This window comes from Ciconia boyciana, chromosome 6, assembly GCF_034638445.1.
Source record: "Ciconia boyciana chromosome 6, ASM3463844v1, whole genome shotgun sequence".
Lineage (NCBI taxonomy): Eukaryota > Metazoa > Chordata > Aves > Ciconiiformes > Ciconiidae > Ciconia > Ciconia boyciana.
In genome coordinates this window covers 48,687,345-48,709,610 of record NC_132939.1, presented here as the reverse complement: position 1 = coordinate 48,709,610, position 22,266 = coordinate 48,687,345, and the positions used below count along the sequence as shown (strand labels likewise).

General features: G+C 34.5%; 1 protein-coding gene across 10 annotated transcripts in view; it reads left to right on the top strand.

Moving 5' to 3' along the window:
• CEP128 (centrosomal protein 128) overlaps window positions 1-22,266 on the top strand; it is a 138,455-nt gene that overhangs the window by 25,769 nt on the left and 90,420 nt on the right. For 8 of the 10 annotated variants that reach the window (XM_072865402.1, XM_072865403.1, XM_072865399.1 and 5 more), the window contains 4 exons: window positions 9,740-9,826; window positions 11,324-11,398; window positions 12,693-12,825; window positions 14,527-14,687. The exons of 1 other annotated variant lie outside the window; for it this stretch is intronic. In XM_072865402.1, the coding sequence (XP_072721503.1) occupies window positions 9,740-9,826; window positions 11,324-11,398; window positions 12,693-12,825; window positions 14,527-14,687 (456 nt within the window). The remainder of the gene's footprint in view (window positions 1-9,739; window positions 9,827-11,323; window positions 11,399-12,692; window positions 12,826-14,526; window positions 14,688-22,266) is intronic. One more of the 10 variants, XM_072865404.1, reaches the window with a different exon arrangement.

Below are 22,266 nucleotides of genomic sequence, written 5' to 3'. Positions count from 1 at the left end.
AAACAAAAGCAAGTCATTACCTGGGTTGTCTCAATTAAAATATTTTGTTTTCTAAAATGTAAACTTTGCTTGCAGTGAGCAGTTTATTTTTAATTTATTTCAACAAGCAATCAAATGCACTGTAGTGGCCAGACAGCTTTTCATTGCTTTTCAAATAGTTTCATTCAACAGTATCTGACGAAGTATAAAATATTGTTTAGGAGACACATAAAAATGTTTATATTATGAATTAAAATAGGAGACAGCTGGTAGCTTTTTTTCTGCTTGTTTTAGGAAATATATGAAAAATACATCTCTCTCTGATTTTACTGCTATTTGGAAAATCTGTGTCTTAACATAGTGTAACTTTTTTATTTTACTCTCCTTAAGATATGATTTGCAATGTTATCTCTATACAATAGAATACTGTAGTTGAGAAGAAATGTGCAATTCCTTGTTTTTCACTTTTAATATTAGCAACAGTATACATGCTTTTTGGAAGGCAGTTGTTTTATACGGTGCAGTGATATTGAGGAGTCTTAATTTAGATTGACGCTTTGTATTTCAGGTAAGGCTAGAGACTCTTCAAAGAGGTCATATCTGAGAAGATAAGATGCTTTTTTGATGTAGATAAAAAGTAATGTTTATCAAAATGCTTGTAGTGCTTCTGCTAGTATTTCAGAAAGAGTTACTGTTTCATTTTTTCCCCCTATTGAATGTCCTAGTGGGTGAAAAGAACTAGAGTGCTTTATTACAGTTTTCATTGCTCTTTAATATGCCTATGTCCATGTCTAGATCCTTCAATTGTGGCTTCGGTCTGGTAGAGGGATGGTTAATGAAATGAGTTGGTGTCATTTGATATTGTTATCTGCAGATTGGAACAATCTCTTTTTTATCCTTTTAAAGGAATAGTGACTTGTATCTGTAAAGATACATTGACACTGCCAGGGTTTCTGTAGAAGGAAAACTTGAATTCAAGTGAATGAATTAAAATGTATTTCAAAGACTTTCATATGATTGGCTATGTGATCATGAGCCCTCAAGCTGGACACCTTTTTTCCTAGTAGCTCATCTTTTGAATTTCATGCAAACTGAATATGAAATACTAAGTACATCCCCAACGTTCCATTCCCCTAAGCTGTTCATCTGTAGATGAAGACGTTTTAATCCTTTCTCTTGCAAATTCTGTTTTGTTCTGTGCGTATTTTTTGAAATTATTTTTCCCGAGGAGCCCCTTTCTATTTAAAAGATATTTTTTTTTGACACCACTGTTCAAAACTTCGATATATAGTCCTCATTCTCAGTTTACTGGAAAGCTCAACACCTATTAGTCTGCTTGGTAAACTTTTACTATTAGGAATTTGCCTAAGCCAAGATTCAGAGCCAATTCCAGATTCAGACTGGAACAGGCTTATTTCACATGTCATACATTCATAGCTGCTGCTACTTGGAGGAGAATTGCATTCTTGGTGATTATCTTCACTCTCTCAAGCAGGGGCTCATATCTCCAAATCGTCCTTCTGGGTGGCTGATCTCAGTCATGACTCTGGATTTCTTGGACTGGACTCTTGTCACTGTATTTGAGAATCCTAATAAAACATACATTACCCCTTTTGCAATGAATTATGGATTTTTCAGGAGCTTCTAACCTTTAACATGCAAAATAAAACCTGGTGGTGTCAGACGACAACTGTAGAAGGGAGCTTCGTATTAGGGCAATCTTTCTTTTGACAGATTACAGAGGAATATGGAGACAGTACTGCCCTTGAAACACAGACTTCCATAACACTCCCAGTAGCGACAAACAGTATGTCCTCATCCTGCTACTACTTCTCTCATAGCTGTCTTAACAGTCTGGAGAACATCTTTGTGACTGAGTTGCAACTTCCTACATGCCAGATGTCTTTAGACTCCAATATTGCTAAGGTCCTTAGATCTCAGACCTTTATTATAAGCTTCAATCCAGCTGTCCCATCTTCCTTCCCCATTGAACATTCATGTTCATTTGTCCTTCTCTAGGTAGAAAATGGTCTCAATTCTGGATGGTGTTTGTATTTATCAGGAATGGTTCAACATCTCTTGAACAGTTGGCTGAGCTCTTTAGCTCTCGCATTGGCAAATTGGACCACCTTGCACCCTACCTTTTGAAAAACACTTGTTTTTGAGAGCAAAATAGTCTGGAACCTGTACACACCGCCTCTGTGTGTACTATTGTCCTGAGAGGTTGCTGTGTGGTAACGCTTTGTGAAGAAAATTACTTTGTTACAGAATATAAATTATAGAAGAAATAGGAATATGAGAATGTCTAAGGAGGCAAAATGTTTAGAACTGATCTAATCTCAAATTAAAAACAAACAGGTAAAAATGCCAACACTAAAACAGTCTGAGAATTGGGTGTAGCAGATTTGAGTTTTTGAGCTTCTAGTTTTTTATTTTTTAAGTTTTTTTTCTTTGTATGTGCTGTTACTGATGAATAGATTCAGTATGGCAAACCAAATTGAATGATGTAATTAATGACTATGAAGTATTAAAAACTTATGAATATGAATAGTTTAAAAAGGTTGTTATTTCAACAATGTATTTTCAAGCTGAGTAGTAGTTGGCTTCTTGTTGATTTGTTCATTACTTGCATCAATGTAATTATTTGATGTATTTTGCTAAGGTATGTTTTATTTTTCTGTGCTATAGACAGAATTAAATTTGGCTTTAAAGATCCCTGAGGAAAGTTGTTAGAAAAATTATATCATTTACACCATTTTTGGTGGTTTTTTTAATATCCTATATTTTAAGTAGGCAATTTCAGCAAAGCCTACAAGGTAATTATTTAAAAAAAAAATAAAATAATAAAATTGCTGATAAGAATAATTGGATTTTGTGTAAAATATCTGATGTCATTTAACTTTTTTCTTACTGATCACCCATCACTTGGTGGTAGCATTTGCCACAAAGATTGCTTGATAGTGAGAGAATTTTCAAGAACAGAGATTCTCAAAGACTCCAGTGTGGAAGCTTACTTATTTCTTTACCACAGCCTTACAGTTGAAGTGTGGCTACATTATACATTAAGAACAGTAACTTCTTAACACAATATATGACATTACTGGTTTTCTTCCTTATGTGAAATATGTTCTTTCATGCTGCTTTGATACTCAGCTATTGCAGATGCTATTCTCAAGTCTACAAGAGTCTCATCAGTGCAGTCCTCTGATCTCCCATGGGATACACAGAATGATGCTGAGGACTGGCTATTGAAAAAGGTGGACCTCTTCATTCAGTACATCCATACAAGTGTGCACTTACTCAAAGATTCTTGGGGGACATTGTAGATGAAAATACTCCTCTTAATGAACACAATCAACATAGGGAGAGGCAAGTTGCCTTCTTCTGCAGCTTGACTTTTTAATCAGCTGTTCATCTTGTGGTAGCTTATATTTGGCCTGAAGTATCAGGAGTATCAGAAGAAGCAGCCAAGCTGCTTTCCAGTAAATGAGATGTCCTCCACTGGTGAAGCATGAACACATTTAGGGGTAAACCCGAGCCTGTAAACTCTAATTAATATCTGTGCTGGTTCTCTGCAAGAAGGCTTGGAGATGACGGTAGCAATTCAGGTTTCATTTTTCTAATTTTCTTTAATGACACTTGTCTGCAATACTAATACTAACCTGGATAGTGATGGTCTTGGAATTTTTTGGTCCCTACTCCATTTGGAGTGGGGTGCTTAGATTCACCCACATAAATATGCGTATGGGCGGTCTCTTAAGAACAGAACATTGCTTATCACTAACCTGAATTTCTTTGAGGAGTGATAGCTGTTTGCCCAGTGTTCCATTGCGCATCATCTTCTGTTGCCCCTTTCTTTTAATAACTCTGGGATTGCGGACTGTCAGGGCATGGTCCTCCATGTATACAAATACAACATGTTGGAGGAGAGGGAAGGGTAGACATGCCTCCTGAAGATACTGATTAGGAGAGAAAGCTTTCCATCTGAGAGCTCGAAGTGTGTGTGGACAGTATGTAGTGAGGAATATATCAAGAAGTAAACATAAATATTCCTAGGGCATGGTGTGTATATCTGTAGCTTAAGTTGCTGTATGTTAGAAATAATGTACCTGAATTGCTTTTTGCACTTTTGCATATCCTAGTGAGAATAAAGTAAATAACTAAATATTTTGCTGCAATTGTTATTTGGATGAAGCATGATTCTACATAATTTTTAAGAAGAGCTTTTTCCTTTATTCTGTTTCTTGTCCTTTGTAATTTGAATTATGAGTTAGATGGACTCTTAGCTCTGTCAGTGGCCTCAGTCTTGTGGTGATCGTTGCATGGATGTGATGTTCTATTAAAGTCTTTTTCTGTCGTCTTTTATTTCTCCAAGATGCTTCCCAAGTAACATGACTGGAAGGAGGTTAGGGTTTGGACTGAGTTCTGAAATCCTGTCATTTAATACGGCCTGAATGTTTTACAATGAAATGCTATTTAAAGCATTTGTGGCTATTTAATGAGATAATTTTTTTCATTAGTTTGCCTGTTATACCTTTCAACCAAACAAAATCAAATTTGACTTTTGGATTTGATCAGTAGTTGCTTTAATTAAGAAATCTTGTGAGGTTTAAATGTTAATAGTTATTATTTTTAAGGAAATGCACTGCCCATAACTGGCCACTACTTGTCAGTATTTTACCATCTTAAGAGAATCATCTTCCTAAATCTCAATTATTAAATTATATATTTTCAGAGTCTAACTGAACATGATAATACATTTGTTTCAGTCTTTCTCTTGTCTGTCTTGTCTTTCTGTCTGTCTTTTGTATGATGTGCAAAGTTTTTATTTGTATTGCACTGTTGTTATAATCATAGGCTGATTATTAACGAAGATATCTAGTTGTATACTGGCCATAAAGAAAGTTTGACTTATAAAATTTTGCATCTTTAACATCTAAATTTGCATTATTATTTTGAATCTGTAGTCTGTATGTGCTGCTTGTAGGTGGATAACAATTATTTTCTCTACATTTTAATGTGTCTTTTAACTTAGTGTGTATAGGTGTGTTTAAACACTATCTGTTTAAACAGCAATTACTGCAAATTAGAAAATTGCAATTAGCAAACAAAAATTCATGCAAATCATACATCTTCACTTTCTTCCATATTCCTGATACAAATGTGTTTCTGATTAGAAAGGAGAACAAATATGCTCGTCTTGCCAGTGCTGCTGGCATGTATATATGGGTTGCTTTAACAAAATAAATTAGTTGTGTAAACTAAAACTATTTTGAGATTCTTCAGTGCTTTATTTTGAACATGAAGACACTATCACCTTGTACTGTTTGTTTGCATTTATGCAGCCATTTTCTAAAACAAGATCAAGTATCATTCTTAAAAATGGGCTTTAAACAGCTTTTGTATGCATTGGATGTCCTGGATGGCTTTACTAATTCCTGTGCTTGGCTTCCTGGATTTTGGTGAAATGAGTCCATGTGTTCATGCTTTGCACACTTTAGGTGAACAGAATCATCTTTATAGAACATTTTGAACCCACTGTCTGTGGTAAGGCAATGACTATAATTATGTCAAGCTAATAACTCGGATAGGCCAGGAAGCATTTTTTTCTTTGCGCAACTGAATACTTAGATTCTGTTTGCCTCCCACTGCACATACTGTGAAGTGCAAGAGGTGCATGAACTTTCAACAGAGAGTGGGGTAGACTGATGGTCAAAAGCATTATTGAAAATTCTCTTTTTGTATGTCTATCTCTGATCTTTTTAGACAAACATAAACTTGAGCTGTGCTCTGAGCCATCTGATGTTTTAACGCATCGTTGATACTTGCCCTTTGGCTCTGTGCTATGCCACCTGTGGCTAATGGTTTCTGTTTTGACTGTAGTTTGAATCTGACTCTTGGAACGTGAGCAAGTCTCATACATATCTGTCACTGAAATATCTAGGTAGTCTATCTTTAAATGCCTGGCTGGTATGTCTAGGTGGGCATACTCAGACCCATGCTAGCTGCTAGTGTAGCAAGTTAGGGAAAGAATTTTCATTCAAATTAGGATGTGGTACATTTTTGCCTTATTTTAAAATATAGCATGAGATTGGTCTGCTTGTGTATTTCTGCTAGTATGAATATAATTCACCGATCAGTCTCACTTTGAAAGAGCAAATTTCAGTTTGTGGTCTGTGCATTACTTTCAAATAATCTGGTTTTATTTAAAAAAATAAAATGAAACAAAACCCAAAACACAAACCCTAAGAAAAGTTAGTAGGCTGAAATTGCAGTAACAGTTATGATTCACTATTGGAAGACTTTCATAAGTTGGAAAGATTGAGAACTGTTGTTATAGAGGCCTCCACATATTTTTGCCCATACATAAGAAAAAATACCTGTCTAGCAGGGAGTAAATTACTTTATCTGTTTGAAGCTTTGGGGTTTGATATACTGTATATGGATGAGGTATGCTGAGCTGGGGTATACCAGCTATTTTCTAATACTCTCTTATGCTAGCGAACTCTTTAAAAAGACCTGTAAGAATTGCTCTACTGGGTCAAATCAAGGTTCATCTAGCCTGTCAGGGACAAGAACCTGTTTCTGACCTCCCAGGCAGGCAGTGTAACATCTAGCTGGTCCATCCCGAACCATGCTGTGAAGACCTCTTTTACATGGAAGTTCTCTGTTCCTTGTGGCCTCCTGCATGCCTGCCCCTTCCAAGGCCTCATCAGCCTCGTTGTCAGCCTCCTCCTGGCCAACCTGGACATTAATGCTTTCAAGAGGGGGATCTTGGTGGGGGAATCCTAATGACTGTAGGCCTGTTCCTGTTCGTTGGTGCTTCAGCACTGCCAGGCAGAGCTCTCCTGGGCAGCATCTGCTTGCTGCTTGGGAGCCATCAGGGAGGAGCATGTGCTGGAACCGCTGTCCCCACCATCCGTTTCCTAGTTCCCATTTTTGACTGTTTGACTCCCCCAACCCCTTCTTTGGAGACACAAATAAAATCGAAGAATCAGTTGGATCTTTACATGGCTTTTTTTTTTCTTTAGCCCTTCCTTTCCCAAGAGAAACCTTACATAGAGAAACCTTTAGTGGAGAAAAAACAACAGTGGCACAAACCAGTGAGAGAGAATTATTTAAAAAGGAGTACAAGAAGGAGGGAAAACATAAAATTAATTTTACCTATGTACTTTCTGAATCGTCAGTAACAGCTGATGCTTGTATGGCTGTGGATGACCAGATGTTTCCATTTCTTAATGATGTTTTGATTGGTCAACTGATTGCCTACCTAGCACCTACTGGAAAAATGCATGTTTCACAGTTGAAGCAGTGCATGTGTAGCATGTTTAATTTATGGTAATATCACATTCTTTTTGTAGTATATTAACTCTGATATATATATATATATGAACTTTTTTCTTAAAAATGAAATGATTATGAGCTATTTTTACAATACACAGAAAATAAAACAATATCATATTTTTAGTATCAGTGATAGGAAAGTCTGCCTTTTTATTTGAAGTTATTGCTATTTAATAGCCTAAATATCATTCAGTGATCCTGATAAGTTGAAATGGCTAATTAATTTCTGTGGTTTCTTCTGGGAATTAGGATGTACTACTGATGCAGAGACATACTTTTTACCTTCAGTAAGGAAATCTTTGAAAATTTTCTTAGTATTTCTAATTCCAGCCCAGCTTTAACATTTTCCTTATGATGCTGACATCTCTAGCAAAATATGCACATGAAAACATGCATTTTTTGTCCTATATTAATTATGACTTCAGTGTCAAAAATAAGATTGGCATACAGTTGACTGTATATAACAGAGCTTCTAATTTTGCTAGTAAAAATGAAGTTCAGTTGCAGTTAGTATACATCATATATCCCTAGTAGACTGTTCTGAACTGGTATTTATAGTCATTAAAAAAAAAACAAACCCTCATGCAATAATGGCATTAGCTGAAGTGATGATCTTTGATTTTTGTTCATGTAGCTTTCTGGGAGTTGTCCCTAGAGTCTTTTTGAGTAAAATGGGAGTGCGTCAGGTCTGTGTGCAGTGTTGAGTTTTATAGTTGACTGGAATGATAGATTTGAATCTGTACTAAATACTTAGAGAAATATCTTAAATATGTTACAGTCTTATATGTAACATATGTTACATATGATTATGAATCAGTAAGATTAGAAGCGTAATTCTTTATGTAGCATAATATTTTCAGTGGCATAGTTGTTATAAATATCTTCCACAATCTCAGTTTTTAGTGTAAGCTGTTCAAGCAAGAGAGTAATCCAAACTATACTGAAACCCTTATGTTTCCTGAGGTGAGGATATAATCTCACTCAGGATTATCTCAGACTGAGATAATTTATTTTCTCCACAAAGCTACTTTTAAAAGCAAAACTTATAAAGCTGAATGCCTGACTTGACTGAGGTTGATTAATATCTTGCCTTCTGTTTTCATACAGTGAAATCATTCCCCAGTATACAGTGAAGAGAAAATGTTCAAAAACTTAATGAAATTGCACTAATTATAGGGGCATTGCACAGATCACACTAGTTTCAGGGATATTTGTTTAAGGAGATATCCCTTTAAAATGTAAAATAAAAATGCTGCTCAGGAAGAACAGACTGTGAAAAAGACATTTCTTTCTGGACAGGCTATGTGTTTCTGTTGTTCTGTTGCAGCTTTAGCAAGTAACGATGTAAGGAATCCATGTACTTATGCTTCATGATATTGGATGAAAGTAAGAGGTGTATGCTATGGTCTGTAATTAATTGATTTGTGGCTAGTGTGAAAACCACTTGGGCATGTTGCACAGCAAAGAAACAAGATTTATTAACACAGTTACTCAAATTCACAGCAGATTCTAGCAGTATGGCTAGTGATCTCTCTCAGCTGGTGTTTCTAAGTGATATTTAAGATGAGCCAATGACATTGTTATGGCTTGAGATATCCAAACTTGGGTTGTGTATGTTGCAAATTGTATGTGTCATTAATGCCTGTGATGTCTAATGCATACCTTTGCCAGTGATTGGCTATGTTCTGCAAATACTGTTGGTTTGCAGAGGGAAAATATTTTGAAATTGATATTCAAGGCAATTTTATTTTTGTAAAATGATTTAGAAAATGTACTTTTAGATACTTCAGTTTGAAGAGGGGACAGGAAAAGTCCCCATGGATTTTTTCTGTTTTTTTTAAAGTAGGGCACATCAATGCCAATAACTTCTGATCAGGAAAGTTTCACTTGATTCTGTCTTAATGCTGCGGTTCTAAGCATCTGTCCAGATTCAGATAAAAATAACTTTTTCCTTTTTTTGGCTTTCAACACAACCTTATGGTAGTGTTTTCCTCACTACAGTGTGTTGTATTTCATATCATGCATATTTTATATTAGAGAATATATTCTTTTCATCTGATAATTTCACAGGTTATCTGTAGGGGATCTCTTGAGCCTCTTAGACCTTCATCTCAAAGTGTTTGAGGTCAGCCTTGAGTGTCTGGAGCTCTATACATCGGAAGGATGTTAGTGCTAGTTTTGACTTTGTATTTGGCCCTGTTCAGTGCAGGGGTGTGTTTATGTATGCATGGACTTATATTTATTTTTTCATAACGATATACATTGACTCCACATGGAAATATTAGACATAGACAGAAAACATTTGTCTAGATCTTGTTTCTTAAATATATCAGCAGATTCTTTCATTTTAAGACTTACAAAGAAGACTTCTGCAACTTTTATAATGAAATTCACAATATATTTTTCCTCTTTAAAGGCTTTAAGGAAGCAAGATGCTAAAGCAGATGAAACAGAAGAACTCATGAAAAATAAACTTGTGAAATATGAAAGTGAAAAGAACCAAGTAAGACTTAATTTTCTCCTCTCTTCTTTTGTTTTAAATAAGTGGATAGTGTCATATGTTACAGTATAAGTTTCCTCTTTCAGAGAAACCTGCAGGATAAAACTTTCTTTACTCTAAGATAACAAGAGGTAGGGTTTTTGCATCAGAGGCACTGTGAATATAGCTGTGATAAACTTTTGTCTTTCCTTCAAAGCTCTTTCGGTTATAGTGTGTTACTTCTAACGACTCTTCCATCCTGCTAGGCGGACAAGTTTATAACTTGGGGGTTATCCTTGATTTCTCTCTCTGATTTGTCTCTGAATTTATACTTAGTCTGCTGTTGCTTATTTGCAGCAGCTCAAAGATGCAGCTTTTCTTCATCATTGCAAATAACGCATGCTAGTTATTTTGCACCATGGTTATTATTAATTAATCTTACTGAACTATCTGTTGCCATATTGCTCTCTTCCTGTTCATAGAAAACTAGATTTCTTGTATTTCTGTTCTGGCAAGATACTAGGGCCATATTACACTTTTTCTAGCTTTTTTTTCCTCTTACATCAAGTTTAGCCTTTTTGTCAATACTTTCAAAGTTATACTCTATGCTAAACCATCTATGTAGTGTTTTATGTTATGTTACTCTCTCCATTCCATTAATGCTGGTCCTGTTTACTTTGCCTATTTGCCAGCCTCTCAACATCCTCTTTGAGATTTCTATCTCTGCAATAACAATTTCTGCTGTCAAAAACTATATTTATTTCCATGTGGATCTTTGTGATCTTTGAACTATTTATGGAAGAAGTCAGAAAATATTTTGCAGCTTTTGTTTTCTGTTTTTTTTCTAAATGGTCATCAGTTTGCTGACTATTTCTCATTAAACACTTTTAAATTCCCTTAATATGATATTTTTAGGAAAAATTCTCATTGTAAGAAATACTGGGCACTTCAGTTTTTTTAGTCGTCTTGTTTCCAGAATAATTCAAATACATCTTCTTGTACAACACAGCAAAAGCACAGAATTTACCAGTTCTACCGATGCCTGTCATTTTTAACACTTTTGTGAATAAACTATGTAACAAAGGTGACTTCAAATGTTAAGTCATTGTTAATTTTAATTTGAGTTTGAAAGTATGTTTCAAATCCAGGGACAATGTTTTTGAAACTTTTTAAAAAAGTTTATCTTCCTTTCTTTAACCTAGTAAAAATTTGCTTTCGTGCTTTTTTGTTTTGGATTATATATACCACTTTGTATCTTCATGTGATATAGAATATTGTACAAAAATTATAGACTGTAAGTTAAATTTGCTTTATGTAATTTAAATAAATATAGCAGGGATTTAGTACAAATGAAAGTTTGCTTTAAAATTTTGGACAAATAAGAATATTGTGTGTATTATACCTCGTTTTAAATAGATGCTTATATCAATTAATTTGTGATAGAATTAAATAGTTAAAGTACACTTTTGTACTATGAGGCATACATTGCTTTTCTTTCTTCATCATATTCTGTAATGAAAGCTTGAGCAGGAATTGGAGCAGTCCCGGAAAAAGTTGAATGAATCAGAAGGCAGTAGAGAAGCTCTTTTGCATCAGGTAACTGCTTTGGTGTGGTGAAAATCCTAAATTTTTCGTATTAGGCTGTGTCTCAGTCTTTTTGCGTAACCTTCCTATGTCATACTCTGCTAACGTTGTTTTGGGAAGGGAAGAAGGAGATACAGAAAGACGGGTTTAAGAGTTTAAAATATGTGGACTGAGCTCTCATTATACTTTTTGTGCTTTCCAAACTTTTATGTATATATGTTCATATATAATAATTATAGTAGTGATAGTAGTTATGGTGCTTTTTAAGTACATAAACACTGCCCTTCATAGGATGCTTTAGAACAACATCTATATTAGTAATTATTGTTATGCAAAGCGCATGCTATAATTGGTGAATTCAGATAAACCAGTGACCTAGAAGTATTTGCTGTATTGTATACTAACGTGATAAAAATATATAAAAACCAAACACCTGAAAAACTATCTAAAATATGCTCTAAACAATACCTGTTGATGCACATATGATTAAATCTAGAAGTTACAGGAACCTGGATTATAGCTTTAGAACAGTGTTCTTTCTCCTAAACATTTCTAATCCTTCCTTCTTTCAGAGAAGCTGGGGAAAAAGATTGAAATAACTAGGAAGGGGGCAACTGACATACTTATCTGTTAGCATTAGTTGTTTGACTTGTGTATCTAGCAGAAGTTTGAGTTGGCTGTATTACTGTTCTGAATTTAACTCATCTTGCATGGAATGTAGTGCTATATCACATACGGATAATACGAGTTAGAGCTATTTTCCTTCAATTAATTTTAGCATGTCATATTTTCTTTATTTTCCTGTACACAATGTCATCTTTGTAAGTGCTAGACTGTATATGATAGAAAGGAAAAATGTAAAAAGCCCCTATGTTTCTTAAGAATAAGTACATTGTATTTTTAATGAGTAGAATTTAAATAAAATATATTGCTTATTAAATTTTTATAGATATTTTCACTAGCAATGTAAAAAGACAATTGCAACATATAAAATGGTAACATTTTGTTTGGTCTAGAGAAATTAATGCTTATTTGGTCTAGAGAAATTAATGCTCATTAATGCTCAATTAATGTGGTCAACATAACAAATTAAAATGTTTCCTTTAATTTTGAATAATCACTTTATGGCCTATAATTAGGAAGTAATTTGTCTCTTTGTTTATCATCTGCAGTACTCATGAGATTTATTTGTAAATATTACTAGTATATAGCCTTTTTTGGGTTTTGTAGTGTTGAATAAAAGTACACTGTTTACTCTTTCATTCTGTTTTTCATTAAAGATTTGATACTTGTATGTGCATTTTAGATTGAGGATCTTCGTTCCCAACTTTTGAGAGCAGAAGAAGACCGTGTAGAGTTGCAACATCAAATTTCACATGTTGCTATGCACCGCCAGAGCTGCCAGGGTGTACAAGATGATGACAGGAGAGTTAGAACAGGTACAACTCTCAAATTTTGCACTAGAGGCCTGCAAATTAGCCAGTTAGCCTGGACATTAATTCTGTCTTTGAGTTTCAGTCTAAGTCTTCTACTGTTTCAACAAAAACAGCCATTTAACTCCTCAGCTTTAAGTTAATAAGTACTGTCACCTGAATATTAACAAATAAATAGCAATGACAGTTAAAATTTAGGATAAAATACCATGATTTGCATGGTTAAAACAAATGAAGATTATTAGAGACAATTTCAGTAAAGTGGATAGTGTTTTTACAGAAGAAAAACATTTGAAATATTTTTAAATAATAATTTTTCAGAAAGTTTACATTTCAGTCCATTTGCAGTTTAAATTCTGCCATCTTGAAAATCATAGCAAAAGTAATTTATGTAGCTGGTTAATAAGACTGATGAATTTCTGGTAGAATTTCTAAGGCGTAACAACATGTTCCAGAGGGGTTAAGAAAAGTTTACAGTATGATGCAGTCATGGCTTCTGTTTGCAGTATGTTATAATTTTAGAGATGGAACAACTATATTTAGAAGAAAAATATTTTAAACAATTTCAAGATGTAATTGCATATTAAATTACCACTTTAGCAAGGTCTTCACTACATTGTTAGTTATCTATCTGTGTTTAAACTTTTCAAACATAATCAAAAAGGCATTAGAAAAAGTCTTTATCTTTCTCCTTATTAACATGGAAATGTATTACTCCAGACAAAAGAGGAATAGTGACTCCAAGTCCAGTGTCTCTATGAATGTTTAATTGGTTTGGTTAATGACTTCTTTTTATATTTTCATACTTCAGCTACTGAATTATCTTGGTTATTAAAATAGGACTCTGACTCCCTGTTTTACAAATCTCATATAGAGCACTGGAAAATGGCTAGATTTTGTACATGGCTTAGTTTCAGAAATGTAACACAAAATAGTAATTTTAATAGTTTTTCTCCAGTCATGTTAATATATCTGCTTAAAAGTGAATTTATTTCAAACAATATGCCTTTCATGTTAATGAAAGCATATTTTAATTTTTCCATTTGTTCTATAATTATAAATCAAAACTGTTGTAAAAATGTCCTGGAGCTATTAAGATATACACATATATTTATATAATTTATGCAGTTGTGTTCATCCTTACTGTGTTATTTCTGTGTCTTCAAAGATGCATGGGAAGAATACAAATGGAGATTTTATTTGCCTCTAGTAGTTGTTTGTGACCAAAGACCTTTGAATTTCTTGTTGAGGAAACTTACAGCTTACTCTCCTCAGGAACTTCTATTCTAGTTCTAGGATTCAGACATAAAGTTCACAGATAGTGTGACTTCCAAATCAGGAGGTATTACTCTAGTGGGATAAAATCTTGGCCTTGAAGTTTGTGGCCAAGTTTCATTTACACCAGAATTTCCCTATTGTTTCTTCCATCCTGTTTTGTTTTATTGGGTTTTGTTTTTTGGTGATTTGGGAGGGGGAAAGAGGGGGAAACCCCCATAAAATGACTGGATAAACAGAAATACTGTCTCATTCACTAAAAGGTTATGATATAGGTATAGCCATTTTTCACAGATACTTTCATCAAAATAAATAGTTGTAGAATAGTCTCAAGTAGAGAAGAAAATTGCCAAAAGAGAAATGAGAAAAAAATAATTTACCACAAGTTGGTGTTTCTACTGGGCCTATTGTTCTGTTCTCACTATTTTATAGTAGCCGAAAGATATGAGAGAGAGAAGCAAGAACTGGAGAAACATATTTTAGAGCTTAAAACAAAGCTGAGTCATAATGCTGTAATGTCAGAGGTAGAAGAATTAAAGAGGTGCATAGAGCGTAAGGACAAGGAGAAAGCACAGCTTGTAATGCACATACAGGTAAGTTGGTTTTCTGTTGGTTTTTGTTTGTAGGTGGTTTGGGTTTTTTTTGGTTTTTTTTTTTTTTTTTTAAATAACTTCCCATATGTTTAAGGTAGGTGATGTTTCAGATTAGGGACTAACCTTTAAAACTAAGCGTAACTGTCATGCTCTTTGTAGTTTATTCTATGAATAACTTCAAAAGGTGATCCGAGTTTGCAGAGGTTTTTCTCTCCCATCTTGTTAATAAACCAAAAAAGGTATTTGTTATTGCCCATGAATTCATGGTTTGGATTACTTCTTTTACATGTGCAAAGAAAAGGTGATCTGATTTTATCAGCAGTTACCATTAATAATGGTTTCTGGAATTACTTTTATAAGTTAGTATTTACTTTTTTATTCCCCATTCCAGCGTGCTTCAGAACTAAAGTTTAACTTTAAACAAACTGGGATGCCTTGTTCTATGAGACATTGCAGTGGAGTAAAAAAGTATATCTTAACTGTTCTTTTTTTAGCAATTAGATGAAATATAATATAATTATTATATTAATAAGTATTGGCATTCTTATTTATGGTAAACATACTATTTAAAGTGATTTCTGTGAAAAGAATAACAGCAGTCTCTGACACTCTAATTTTAGTTAGAAGACTTTTACCTTGAACACAAAATGAGATATAAGGAGACAGTAGCCTTTTTATTTAAGACAGGAGATTTCTGTGTTTTTGGTTCTTGTCTAGATTTGTCATTGGTGGTAAGATTCCTGAACACTGTTTTCTACTGTCTTTTATGATTGTCAGGAGAAATGAGGGTATTTTCAAAACCCTATGTGGAATTTCAGTAGTCAAGTACTGAACATTTGTTGTACTTGTATTGGGGCATTCAGTAAGCCAGGGATTTTGTATTTTGTGTTTATTTTTCTAATGAAGGTACTTTTCTTTGAAATGATGTTGTATCACTTTGGAAATTCAAAAGTATAATTTTTTTTGTCTTTTCATAGATTTACAGGACTATATTGTTTAGTTTACTTCTGCTGCTCTTTTCCCTTGTCAACTTCTGTGCCGATTTAAATCAAACTAATACATCTTATTACATTTGAAAAAAATTGAAGTCTCAAAATAAGTTCCTACATGCTTTATGAAAATTGGTCATTGAACAGCTTTAAAAAGACCTAGAGTGCTCCTCTAGAGGATAAGGCAAGCAGAACTCATTTGCTGATGCCCATCAGCACTTTTGTTAGCTGGCCTATACAACTCCAGACTAGCCCAAAACATGCTGGTTTCTTTTGTTTTGTGGGGCCTGAGAAATTCCAATTACTTTGGTGGCAGGAGTTAATGGGATAAAAACCCACAGAAAACCAATTTCTTTAAACTTCTGCTTGTAGAACATGCTTTCTTGAGGATCAGAATGATATTCTAATACTAATTTCCTGCTCTGTGAAAATACTGATGGAAGCGTGCTCCGCTGGGGTCATTGTCATTGCTCTGAGTTAGAAATCTTTGACTTCCCTGATTATCTCAACAGAAAATACTTTGTACTTCTTATCTGCTTCCCACTGCCATTCTCCTACAGAGGCAGTAACAGGAAAATAGCTAGTGTGTTTTCCTTTTAATGACACATCAAGGAATGCAAGGATGTGAATTTCTAAACTTATGTACTAACAAAGCATTTTGTCAAGCCTGTTCTAACAGCTGCTCCTATCAGATAGTCTGATTCCCAGTTGGAAGTGACCAGTCATGTTTGACTTGAGTGTTTGACTTTATCTTTGGTTAGTGGGGAGGATGTAACTGCACTTGCCTCTGGTGTACATGTGATATTAGAAATTTCTTTTGATTTATTTAAATGTCATTGTTTTCAACAATTTGAGTTGTATGTGTTGTACACTTAGTCCCTGACAGTTGCCATAAACTCACAATATGATGTAAAATGGAGAGGATGAAAAAGATTATAATCACATTCTTAAACTCATATTTAGAAGTGAGTTCAATCTTAAATTAATTTTTAAATTTAATAGAGAAAATTTAGATTTCAGTTACTGTAGTTTACCTGAGGATGCTTCTGTAAGATCTTGCAAATGTATGCAACTGTCTTAAAAGATTTTTCTGCACGGAACTGTATAGATATGGGGCTGTTATGGCTGACTATTATGACCTGACTATTATGGCTAAGAAATAAACAAAGTACACAAATTATAAAGATGTAATACCCTAGTTTCTACGTAAGCGTTTTTAGACTCTTATGCTTGTGAAATTGTTTGATTTACTAATTTCTTCTCATTCTAATTAGGTCAAAATAGTCTTACAGTATTGTCCAGTAGAGTGTAACAGCAAACAGTCAGTTTGTTAAAATATTTCAAATTTTCTGAGGGAAAGTTATTGATTCATTTATTTAAGATTAGAATTCTTCAGTAATATAAGTCTTTCAGTCTTATGAGGATTGAAGATCTTATCCTCATTAAAATTCATTTTATGGCTTTTTCATCCTCTAAAGATGAAACTGTTAGCCAATTATTTTCATTATATGAGCCAATTAAGATATCTGAAAATCAGTAAGTTACACTTTTCTAAATTTAAAGAGATATTCGTACAAAAGAAGAGAAATCAGTACCTTTGCAGACCAGCCTCTATCACCATGTCAGTGGAGTTCAAATGCTGAAATAGTGCTACAGATAGATTTAAAATGTACAGTTGCTAATCATTTTGATAAAGTTTCTATCTAAAATCACATATCAACCTGGAAAAAACCTCCCAGGTGTTTTAGCTGTGTCTTATATTTACGTGAACCTGTCAGAATGAGTAGCAGTTCAAGCTTTTGGAAAAATATGGAGAAGGCATCACTTTAAGAAATTGATTTTGTGCAATATACCTTTTACTGAATGAATACACTTCTTGACTGATTTAATGTATGCATATTTGATTTTTCAATTCACAGAATTTATGCTTGCATGAAAAATCTAAACCTTCTGCATTAATGTTTTTTGATTAGCAATATGGCAATATGATTGGCAAGAGATGCAGATCAGATTGTGATGAGTAAATTAATATTTGAGCTCTGCATTCAGGAAAAATTAGTAAGAGAAATAATTAGGTACATGATTTGGATAGCATTGTTGAAAGTAGTATCAGTGACAGGCAGTATGATTACATAGTATTAGAATCTGGTGACTGCACTGCTGAGATATAGGGCAGAAAAAAGAGAGGGCTTTAGGTGACTAATGTAATTAGTGTAGTGAGGTGAAACGTGGCTTTCTGTATTCTTATCAGTATAGAATGTTTGCGCATAACTGTGATATAAGGCATTAGTTCTGTAGATTGTAGCAAATGAGTGATCCTCACTTGCATTTTAAATGTTCATAAAAGTTTTAAGGAATGTTGCGCTGAATACACTGTGGTGTGTTTTCTATACCTAGAATGAATTTTGTTTTGCAGTTTGTGGTGATTTTATTTTTAAATTGGGTGTTGAAAATGCCGGTCGAAAGTATGATATGTGTAGTCAAGCCAGGAACTAGAAGTCCAAACTACATGAGTTACCAGAACAGTGGCAGAGTCCATGTTTAGTGCCTGTGGTGATTAGTTTACACTTCAGATAAATAACTAGGCTCTAACTGGAAAATGTTGGCCTCTTTCTCTGCCTCCAGTTTCTTATGAAAGTTGAAAGCTAGATTACATAATGGGATGTTGGATACGTAGAAAACTAGATGCACAACTGTTTTACTTGGGGCAAATGTTGCATCTGTTTTTGAGTTTGTTAATCACCTCTGTTCTGTGTCATCTCTAGCCAGATCCGGTCAACTGAAATGTCTGTGGTGGTGTTGCAGTCTGGGGGCTGATACAAACTTTAATCAGTTTTGAAAATAATACTTGCATTCAGATCTCTAGAGCATTAATATGCTGTACCCTAGGATTTAGTAACTAATCTTAATCACATTTTTTTAAGTGTTCCATGAACAGAATTCTCTCTTATAAAAAAATTGTCAGATATTAAAGCCAGGAGGAGAATATTTGATGTTATGTTGGTGGTGAAAGAGTTGACATGAGTATTCTAATACCTTCCCCTTGGTTCTTTTAGCAGTGGAACTATGAAAATGCAGCAATAAAATTAATCAGGTTAGAAAAATTGGGACCCAGAATTGTCTTGTGTAAAGACTGAGAAGAGACAATGTACCACAGCCAGGATTTTCTGTAGTAACTGCAATGCAAAACATGCTAACGATTGCTGTGTATATATATACAATACATTTTAAAAACTAACTGTTCTGAATATCCTGGGTTGCTTCTGTCAGGAGAACCTCCGTAGCGTTGTATTGTATGTCACAGAATATCATCATGCTTCTATTGAATCCAGAGCAGCTCACTGAGTTCTCTGGGTGACTGACCTTCAGCCACCAAAGACACTAGATGCTCCTTGGAATCTGGAGTCTTAATCAATGAAGGCAGCATTTCTCATCTGCATAGAAATTTTTTTTGGAATCACAGGTGTTTAGTAATTTGCTACTTGGAAGAGAAACTCAGATGTCCAAGGAAAGTGATCTTTTTCTTTTTTTTTTTCCTAATAAGTGCAACCTCCTGACATTGCTTGTCCCTTCTCTTAGATTCTCTCACGCTTGTTTACTACAGTCAGAACTAAGAAGGAGAAAATTGGATGAATATTTAACAAAAAAACCCAAACCCCAAAACAACAACAACAACAAAACCCCACATCGCTATATTCCTGTCTCATAGAAATCCTTCAAATATTTACATTCTGAATTACCTGGACGGGTAATTCCAAGATAGGAATGTGAAAATTAGGGTATATTCTGCAAGGTCTAAAGTAAGCATTACTCTGCCAAATTCTCCTGCCATAGTAAAAGGGCAGCCTGCAAGGCTCAGGAGACAGCCGTACCTGGTGAAACCCTGTCAATACGTGCACTGATATGGCTGTGACACTGAGCTCGTTGTCCAGGCGTCAGTAATACAGAACTGAAGAGGATATCTTCAGACATGTTCCATTGGACATGGGCCTGCTGACAACTTTAAGCACTAAGTTTAAACATGTTCCCAAAACAAAGATGGAGACTGAGGTATGTGATAATTCCAACTTCTCTAGCACTAACAGGGCTCTGGGCACTGTAAATTAAACATACGCAGGAGCTGGATTAAGGTGTAGACTGTGGTAAGGACTGATGTTTCTCTTTGGCCAGTTCCTTCAAATCTCACAACTCTGGAGACTGAGAGCAAACTTACGTTTTTTGTGTTAGGTTTTTCATTTATTTTTCTTGTAGTGGCACTTTCTTTATTTTCTGTATGCTGTGGCATCCTAATGAAGAGCAACTCCTTTCCCACAGGCAACATACTATTTCACCCTCAGTGCTAATGAAAAAGAAAAACCCAACCTCCCAAACAAACCAACAAAAAAATCACGAAAATCCTGTGGTACAACACTTTATGATACTAGAATATGCCCTCATGGTCTCTGACCCAGCCCCTATCTGAATTTCAGCCTGTGCTGAACTTGTGTTCAGTACTGCTCTGGCCACGGCTGCAGTAGAATGTGCATACAAACAGCTCAGCAAAGAAAACAGTCAAGCTATGTGCCTTACATTAATGATAACATTTTATGATGTATTGTCTGCATGCATATTTAATGCCCTTTGAAACTGGGATTCTGTGGCTGAGAGGAAAATGAGGACTAAAAGGCTGAAGGGAAACTGAGGATTGAGACTCCTACAGATGTCTGTATCTGAATGATATAAAACATGGTGGGGAAATAGAGGTACCTACTTACTCCAGGTGTTATTATTTTAATATTTAAGACTGACCATAGGTGCATCCATAGTAGGGGGCAGGTATAAACATTCTATGCAAGATACTTTATTGTTTTAAGAGAAAATAGATGGCTTTCAAGTCTGAAGGTCTTGACAAACTTATGAACAATAGGCACATGGTATTTACTTTATAAAATTTTACATATTAAATCCAATGTTTTATGAAAATATGCTAAAATTGAAAAATGTGATTCTATGCATCTAGCTTAATTATCAGTTATTTTTAGCTGTAAAGATTGTTTAGAAAGAAATTAAAAGCTTAAGTTTATAAGGTCATCATTAAGAAATGAAACTGCAAGATCATACTTTCACAGCCCACCACTGCCAAGGACAATGTTCTTCCAATTACAACAGTAATTTGCATAATTATTTCTTACTGTCAAAACAATCTTAATTCTCATAAAATCAAAATTAGGCATTAAAAATATATAGGAGTGCAACTTGCTTAATGGAGCTTTATGTGTTGTATTAACTATTTACTATTTGCTGATAGTACAGTTCCACAAAAACTAGTTATCAGTCATTTTCTAAGCAGTGTTTGCCTGAAAGGCATATCATATTTAGCAAGGTATGCTCAACTGACCCTGTTGATTGTTATTTCCAATCATTAAATGAAAACTGTGTCCTTTAAGATGGTTCTGATGACTTCTAGATGTTCATTGTTGTAAAGGGTTGCTTCAAATCAACCACAACGTTGACATGTGTGCAGGCAGGCAATGACAAACGGCAAAGAGATTACTTGCCTGTAACTGTTCTGTTAGAAATGTTATTTTAAAAATTCTAAACAATCTAAACAATCTAAACAATTTTTCACAGAAAGCCTAGAAATTGGGATTGTGTGTTGGGATTTTTCAAGGAACCAAAAGGCGGAACCATAATCTTTGTTTTTATAGACACTTAAGCTCTGTACATGGACAGTGAGGTTTGAGGTGTGCTCTTACAGATACTGAAGCAAAAAAAAATCTCTAACAAATAGTGCTGCTGTATGTCTGTTCCCCTTGTGTAAATGTCTGTATATGCCATACCTGGAAGGAGGCTTTCTTCTTTCTGGGAAACCTATCTCTCTGTGTATAGATGAGAAATATGACTTCATACCAGACTTTTTACTTTCTTATTTTTATGACAGCCCATGTCTGAAAAGTTTATTTAGTGTTTTAAATACCAGTAGGGCAAGCCCTTATAGATCAGATGGAATTTTGACAGTTGTGTACATGTTAACATACAGATACGTGTATGTTTATCGTATGTCAACATAGGAATTGAAAAGTACAGGTCAGTACAGTTTCGATCCCTGTTATGATATTATAAAAATAAAGAATGTGGAGACGCACTGTTTCTCTGTCCCCTTGCTTTACAGGGAAAGCTGCATGAAATGTTGATATGCTATGCTGCTGTTTTCCAGCTGACTTCAACTGTTTTGGGTCTGTGCTTGCTTAACTTTTCTAAGCAAAGCACAAACTATTTGCAAAGATCTATCTGACTTTCAGAAATTGTAAAAATAAAACATTAAAATTCACATTTACATCGGTACATCCATGTCAAAGTTCATTTTTCCCCCTTATGCAAATAGCTCGTGTTGATAAATTAGTTGTGCTTCAAGATAAAAATCTAAAACAAATGTTCCCATTTTTTTTAATTTTACTGTAAATCAAGAAATTGGAGATTAAGATTTGCTTCTACACAGTGAAATGAATGTTTACAATTAATTGAATATTGTTTTCAGTGTTTAAGCTTAGACTCATGTTTCATTAAAAAGTCTGTGGGACCTGTAGTTGCATTAATGAAGTGTGTTCTCT